Source organism: Lactuca serriola, chromosome 3 (genome assembly GCF_051521515.1).
Source record: "Lactuca serriola cultivar US96UC23 chromosome 3, Lser_US96UC23_V15, whole genome shotgun sequence".
In the NCBI taxonomy this organism is placed as follows: Eukaryota; Viridiplantae; Streptophyta; class Magnoliopsida; order Asterales; family Asteraceae; genus Lactuca; species Lactuca serriola.
In genome coordinates this window covers 236,976,433-236,984,983 of record NC_136410.1, presented here as the reverse complement: position 1 = coordinate 236,984,983, position 8,551 = coordinate 236,976,433, and the positions used below count along the sequence as shown (strand labels likewise).

The 8,551-nt window shown below is 34.2% G+C and overlaps 1 protein-coding gene across 1 annotated transcript; it reads left to right on the top strand.

The window, feature by feature from the left end:
• Window positions 1-528: 528 nt before the first annotated feature.
• On the top strand, window positions 529-1,140 carry LOC145096104 (cytochrome P450 76C1-like). Its single transcript, XM_079033872.1, has one exon. The coding sequence runs from the start codon at window positions 529-531 to the stop codon at window positions 1,138-1,140; it is 612 nt and encodes a 203-aa protein (XP_078889998.1).
• The last annotated feature ends 7,411 nt before the right edge of the window (window positions 1,141-8,551 follow it).

The window sequence follows — 8,551 nt, the reverse complement described above, 5'->3', positions numbered from 1 at the left end:
GGCTAAAGTTACCACTTGAAAGTTTGACATCATTATGGTATAAATTACTAGTATAACATCAAATTTGGTGTTATAGTAACTATTTATTTACACCAAAATGGTGCAAGAAATGGAGTATGATGGAGATGAGTTTGGTGGAAAAAAAATCGGATAGAGTATGATGGAGATGAGTTTGGTGGAAAAAAAAATCGGATAGAGTATGATGGAGATGAGTTTGGTGGAAAAAAAATCGGATATGGAGTACAGTTGAAGTGTCTTAAAAATCAATTCTCCAATGTTTAATACCTCTTGTCAAACGTTCCTTAGAAGAGGATCAAAATGTCATATTGGTTTTATGTAGATCGTTGACTAGGAAGGAAATAAATCAGATGATAATCTAATTTTGAATTATAGCGGTAATCGATTAATAATAACAAACCAAATATTTCAGTTATTTCAGATTGTAGCAGACCAGGTTGAATGTTTTTTCATTGTGTATGGTCAATCAAAGGAGGCTAGTGTAAAACTTTAATACATATATTGCATTAAATGTCACAGGGTCTCTTTTTAGCAGGGACAGAAACAAGCTCAAACACAATAGAATGGGCAATGACTGAACTATTGCTTAATCCTGATATATTCTCAAAAGTACGTGAAGAAGTATCAACAACAATAGGACAAGACGGAAAAATTCACGAAGCTAAAATCCTCAAATTGCCTTATTTACATGCTGTTATCAAAGAGACAATGAGGCTCCATTTATCTGTACCTTTATTAGTGTCTCACAAAACTGAAACTGAAGTTAAACTCGGTCAATATGTTGTGCCAAAAGATACACAAGTTCTTGTCAATGCATGGTCCATAGCACGAGACCCAAGGTATTGGGATAATTCATTGAAATTCAATCCGGAAAAGTTTTTGGGAAATGAGATCGACTGCAAGGGTAAACATTTTGAGTTTATACCATTTGGATCGGGTCGAAGGATATGTCCTGGAGCCCCCTTGGCTCATAGGGTTGTGAGTTTAATGGTGGCATCGTTTGTGTATCATTTTGAATGGAAGCTTCCACATGACAGAGAAGAAATCGACATGAATGACATTTTTAGCCTCACATTGCTTAGGGCCACACCTCTCCTTGCCACTCCTATACCCTTTAAATAAGTGCATGCTCCTATTATATTAACTTTGGTCGAAAAAAATCTACTTTTATTTTCAGATGTTGTAAGCTTTGGATATTATATAAGACTACTTAATAATGTAGCATCCCATTCCCGGAATAACTACAAAATAATTAAATTATTGCCATCTATAATCTATATACAACATTTCTACTTGAGTGAGATGAAATCAATTAGTTTTGTTAAGATCGTTATAGATCAAACAATAATATAAATAGAGAAGGTATAATTAATAAAATATTTACTTAATATTATAATTTAAATAAAGCAAATAAAGAAAGCATGTTTTGTCTTATTAAGGTTTGCTTGCATTTCTTTCTATGTGATACAAACAAGTTTATATCTACTACATTAAAGCGAACCCCATAATCTCTATTATAGTACTTGTAAGAGGTGTCGTACTAGACTAAGAGATGCTTGAGTATGTTAGATACTACTACTAAATAAACCCTATAGTCTAACACAATATTTATAAAGATAATATCAATTAAAATACATAATTAAAGTAAAATTGTTGTGTAGCAGACACTATAGCTATGTTTTCATATCGTTATGGGTCATTCATAAATTGTGTTTCATACAAGTTCTTCAATGGGGTTCATCACTCGTTATCACACTTGGGAAACAAGTTCTTCAATGGGGTTCATCACTAGTTATCAAACATGTGCTTTTCACAATCCTTTATTGGCTTCATGATGAGTTGTGGGGTTCACTTCAAAAGTTAGTATCAATATTCTCCCCCTAAGGGACCAATACAACAAAGTTTTTCTCAAATGCATATTATTAAAGCCTCTGTTGTAAAAGAAGACGAGAGCATTTGTGATTCATAAGCTTATTTACATGTCGGAATTTTGAATGTTTTAAAAATATTTTTTTATAGATTTACTAATTTTAAATTTGAATGATAATTCATTGTTATTAAGGGGTTTTGATAATACATTGCTATTAAGGGACACGTGCATGTTTGGCATATCATGTCAAAAAGATCCTTGTGTCATTGGTTGGCCACCAGGTATACCAAATAAAAATGTTGAACTTGATGTCATGAGCAGTTTTCTACTAGGTGTGGATGGCAAGTAAGAGCTTGGAGCATTAACTGAAAAAAAAAAAAAAAAAAACTTTCATTAATCATACAATCAACAAATTTTAGAGGCTAATAGTGGAAAAATATTGGTTTCTTAATTTGTAATTGATTTGGGATTGGTTTTTCTTGGCAATCACCTGATGAGTTGGTTTAGATGGTGTATAAATTCTAATGACGAGACTGGCCTTCTTAAGTTGGTGATTGCTTTTAGTTTTGCTTGATCTTTCACCTGTTGATGGAAGGACATTTATATGTGTATTATATGGTGTCTACTCATATCTTTCTATATTATATCATTGTAGTTTAGAAAGAAAATTGTTATTTCCTATATTTAGCCTAAAGAAGTTTCAAGTATTTATTGCCCTTGTTACTTATCAAGCATATTTATGGACATTTTACTGTCAAATAAATACAAGTCTATTGTTCTGGTGTTTTGGTGTTTGGATTTGTGATTTATCTCAAAATATTGTATTTGTTTGTTCTTTCCGTTCTAAGTTCCTAATAGCAAATCATGACAACAGCAACAATGGCGGTTGTGGTGGCAAGACACAAAATGGGGTTTCTCAAAAGGAGGAGAAGACACAAATGTGATCGAGGACGCGAGGAGAAAGAAGACCAAGTAATCAACATAATAACATCCATGGTTAATGGGTGGCTGCTGGGTAGCCGGTTTAGTATATATGAGTACTGAGTAGGATGGTGGCTTTGAGGTCATAAAGGTAATTTCCAGTAATCCACTCCCCTAGGCTTCACGTAAAAAAATGTTCTTTCCCGTGTTATTTATCTTAAAGCTGAATTTGCTGTCATTTAATGTAATTAGTGGCAGCATTGGTGGAGTTAAAATACATTCCAAGACCTACAAACCTACATACTTTATCCTTCATTTGCTACATATGTTTGTCATAACTGAACCAGTTCCAAACCTAATTTACCTACTGCTAGGCTTATGATTTTAAGTGGAGTGAAAAAAACCTTCTTGTCCATGTACTTTATCTTGAAGGTGAGTTTGCTTTCATTTGTTGTAATTAATTTAGTGGCATTGGTGGACTGAAGGACCTGATGTTATATTCAAGATTCAATAGGAAAATTGGTTTTGTTTATAAATTATAGTATTACTTATGTGAATTTGATTTTTGGGTCATCGCTCACATATGTTATACAAATTGCAATTACAATGATATTATATCATAGATAATAAATTATTATATATGTTGGTAATAACCTATCATATCCATTAATATTTTGAAAGCTATTTATTATAATAAATTTACTTTGGGAAAAATATTGTATTAATATTATTGATTTTGTTTAATTTTAATCGCAATGTCTAATATATATTAAAAAAGTGGTCGACACTTTTCTTAGAATTTACAAGTAGATTTAGAAGAAAATATGATTTTTTATGATGTTTGAATAAGTTTCTAAGTCATATAGAAATGCATAAAATTATCTTTGTTTTCTTTTTGTATTTTATTTATAAGATTGAAATTAATTATGATGTCATTGATTATCGGATTTTAGGGTTAGTAGGGTCGGTCGAACCATTAAATTGACAAGGTGACGGGTTTTATGCTTGACCGGTTTTTAAAACATTGATTTAAATGAAAATATACAAGAACATAGACATATATAAATTTACGTTCAAATTATTACTTTGTTTTCTGAGAATACGATTTAAGTATAAGTATTTATGTATCTATATGTATATTTGTAAGACATAAAGAAGTGAAATAATATTATTAGTGTCTAATAGTTATTAATTAGAAAAAATATGTTCTTATAAACTTTATGTAACAAATGAATATTACTATGTTACAATTGTTATAAATATATAAATCAAAAGACATTTTATTTAATATAATTACATGAAGTATCAAAATGTTATTTTTTATTAACATAAAAATGTAAAGCTAAGACAAAAAAATAAATTACCTTGGATATAAAAAAACTTAAATTTAATTATATTTTATTTATTTATGTTTGTTATTTATAAGAAATATATTTATTAAAAAATATGTTCTTTTTAATAAACCTTATAAATTTTTTCCAAAGACATGTACAAAATCTTAAAAAAAAAATTGGATACTTTAGTATATTTAATTTACCAGGCGAAAGACTCATTTATTATATGAGTTAATTTAAAAAAATTAAATTTAAATGTCTAAATATTTATGAACTTTGGATTTATAATAAAATAATAGAAATAATGAATTATTAAAATTGATTTTTTTATTTTTTTAATTTAAATAAAAAAACAAAATAAACTAATGGGTTTTAATTTAAGAATTTTGAAATAAAAAAGTAAATCCGTTAATGAAATTGATATTCATTTATTACTACATTTATTTAATTATTACATTAAAGTATTATACGGAATTTATTGAAATATAAAACCCCATAAAATGACATATGGAAAAGAAATTAATTCAAAATAGCCACAAAATGACATTTGACAAATTGAATGAAAGTGTGACATATGACAAAAAACTTTTATTTATTAGAGTAGATATAAAATGACATACTTTCATTTTCATTTTGAGTATCTCTACGTTAAATGTTAAATGAAATCTAATTAAAAATAGCAATTGTTGTAATCGACAAATCCTTGTGAAAGTTAGTTGAAAATGATAATTGTTAACTTAAATAAATAAATTCCTACTTTTTAACTCGAACATCAATTTAACTTCTACATTTAACTTAAAATAAAAATTCATTGTTGATTTTCATTAAATATAAGGTCCATATGGTTTTCCTCCCCAAAATAAAAATAAAAAAAACTAATTGTTGAAACAAATTATTAGCCTTCCGTTACATTGCGCAATGGTTGATAAACTACTTCGTCTTGCAAAAGTAATCATATGAGACAAAGCATCGTTGACCAATAGACACACGATGGAGGGTGTTAAGCTTAAATATATGGTCCAAATGGTTATCGCTCCCAAAAGAAATTAATTTTCGAAACAAAGTATTTTCTACTCGCCGCATTATGTGGGTAGACGACTATTCTTATATATTCTTATTATTTTTGTGTGAATGGGCCTTGAACTGTTTTTTATGAGTTGTTTGATGTGAATATCATTTCACAAATATCGTAAAGTTGGATATATTGTATTAAACTTGTATTTTCCTTGGAAAATTTTATAAAAGAAACTTATTGCTAAAAGAAATTATCCGTCGAAGTCGCTGCTTTGCACTGGTACACCACTAGTATATATATATATATATATATATATATATATATATATATATATATATATATATATATATATATATATAAGCTTAGTGAGTCCCCCCCCCCCCCCCCAAGTACCAACACATAAAACATATAAAACAAGCAGGTAATGGGTCCACGACCTTCCTAGTTGGATTACCCCTGGCCCACAACCTTACAGTTGGAATGCCCAATACATAACGGGTCTACAAGCTTCCTAGTTGAATTACCCCCGGTCCATAACCTTCCGTTTGGAATCCCCCGACCCACAACCTTATGGTTGGAATGCCCTAGTCTGTTGACTTACATCACAAAGCAGTACAGTCTCTACCCCAACATACCATATCGACATGCATATAACAAATAAGACATATCCAACGACATATAATCATATAACAAGTTAACAGACTAGTAACCAGATCTACAGATCACTATTGTATAGCAACATCCTAGATACTGGGATACATAACTAAATGGGTCGGCATTGGTTCCCTCGACCCACAAGAACGGTGAGGAAACTCACCTCTCAATCTAGACAATAGTTGATGAGGTCCCGACTCCGAGTCTCAACTCTAACCGTCACCTATCCCACCAAATGACCAATTCTCAAACACAATCTAAAATACCCAAAATACCCTTAAGTCAAACATGGTCAACCTTGGTCAAAGTCAAAGTCAAAGTCAAGTCAACCCCCAACCGAGTCAACCTAGCTGAGCCAACCCGACCGAGTCAACCCACCCAAGTATGTTGGGCGTACTCTTCTGTATGCGGGGCGTTCTCGATGCTTGACCAACTTATGAGGCGTTGAATGCATACGTGTAGCGTACGCACCCTATTCAGCCCTTTTTCCATTAAGAGCTTAATACTCCACATTTTCACATCCAAAGTCAGATCCAATGTCAAAATATCATCATGAGTCATAAAGTTTCCAACTTTATGACTTTGTATGTCCATTAAGCGCTTAAAACACAAACCCTCAACATCTTAATGCATTAAGACCTTCTATAGCTTACATGGAGTGAAACTAACTCCGAAGACCACATTTTTATGACTCAAGACCCATCCTATCGTCTGAAAGGACGACTTATTGGGTCAAGAACATGCCATGCTCAAGAATCACAGTTTTGGGACCAAAAAGTGTCTTAAAAGAGAAAATGACTAGTTCAACAAGATGGAGTGATCAAGATTCAAACTTTTTACCTTCTGGAGCTTGCCAACAAGAAGGAAATCTTAGATCCAAGGTGCTTCCAAACTCCAAGCTGTTCCCACCACTCTCTTATTCTTCAAGAACATTTATAAACACTTCAAAGGCTCCAAAGGTGCACTCTTTAACTTAGGGTTTTCTTGGGGTTGATTCTCACAGAGGAAGACTGAATAAGAATGAGACATGAGGCTATAATGAGGTTTAAATATGAGCAAAACCCTAAAAGTTAGGGTTTGCATGATCCTCAAGTATGCTCCGCGTACGATGTGTACGCCCAATGTACTAGTGTACACAACGTACACTCAATATACTACACAATGGCCAAAATTACCATATTGAGACTATGGGCCATTATGCAAATTCTTTTTCAATCGCAAGGGCCAATATGGAATATTACTCAAAATAAGATCAAAATTAGAAGTATTTTGACATTGGGATGTTACAATTCTCCCCTACTTGAACTATACTCTGTCCTCGAAGTCAACCGTCACGAATAACTCAGGATAATGCTCCCGCATCTCAGCCTCCGGCTCCTAAGTCCACTCGGAGCCTCTCCGATGTTGCCATTGAACCTTTACCAAATGTATCTCCTTATGGTGTAGGACCTTCATCTTTCTTTCCAAAATAGCCACCGGCCTCTCAATATAATTCAGGTGCTCATTGAACTGAATATCATCCAAAGGAACCACTGCCTCACCGTCCATCATACACTTTTACAACTGAGACACATGGAAAGTGTTGTGGATCTGGCTGAGCTTACTCGGAAAATCCAACTAGTGGGCTACCCTGCCTACCCTGGCGATCACACGAAAAGGTCCAGTAAACCGGGGACCCAATTTCCCCCTCTTCCTGAAGCATATCACACCCTTTCAAGGTGAGATGTTCAGTAATACCATATCAACGACCTGAAATTCCAACTCAGTTCAGTGTCGGTCGGCATAATTTTTCTTCCAACTCTAAGTTGTCTACAATCTCTACCTGGTCTGTTGAACAAGCTTTGTGGTCTGAAGGACTACTTCGGTCCTTCCCATGACCCTGTGACCAACCTTTCCCCAACATACCGGGGTACGAAACTTCCGTCCCTACAAGAGCTCAAAATGTGGGGCACCAATGCTGGAGTGATAACTATTGTTGTAGGAAAACTCCGTAAGAGGTACGTAGGAATCCAACCTCCCACCAAAATCTATGACACAATCCTGCAACATATCCTCTAGTGTATGGATGGTCTACTCACTTTGACCGTTGGTCTGTGGGTGATAAGTCGTGCTGAAATGTAATCTCGTGCCCAGTTCCTCATGAAACTTCTTCCATAAGCGAGAAGTAAGTTGAACATCTCGGTTTGAAACAATGGAGACTGGAAGCCCATGACAAGCAACAATCTCCTAGACATACACATCCGCCAGCTTTTCGGCCGAAGAGCTCTCCCAGATGGCCAAGAAGTGGGCACTCTTGGTCGATCGATCCACGATGACCCATATAGCATCAAAACCCTTGGCTGTCTTCGGCAACTTGGTGATAAAGTCCATGGTGATTAGTTCCTACTTCCACCTGGGGACCTCCAAGGGCTGCAGCTTCCCATGCGACCTTTGATGCTTGGCGTTGACCATCCTACATGTCAAGTACCTCTCGACATACCAGAATATCTCCCTCTTCATACACGAACACCAGTAGCTCAATCTCAAATCCCGATACATCTTGGTTGCTCCCGGGTGTATAGAAAAAAGAGACTTATAAGCCTCCTCCATCACTATCTGCATGATCCCACTGGAAACTGGAACTCAAACTCGACCGCACCTGGTCAACAACCCCCGAATATCGGTGAAAAACCTGTAGATCTCGCCCCTGATCCTCTCCTGTTTCTAGTTCTCCTTCCGAACTCCCTCTGCCTGTGCTTC

Coding starts and splice junctions, on each gene's coding strand:
- LOC145096104 (XM_079033872.1), top strand. CDS start 529: ATGTCACAGGGTCTCTTTTTAGCAGGGACAGAAACAAGCTCAAACACA.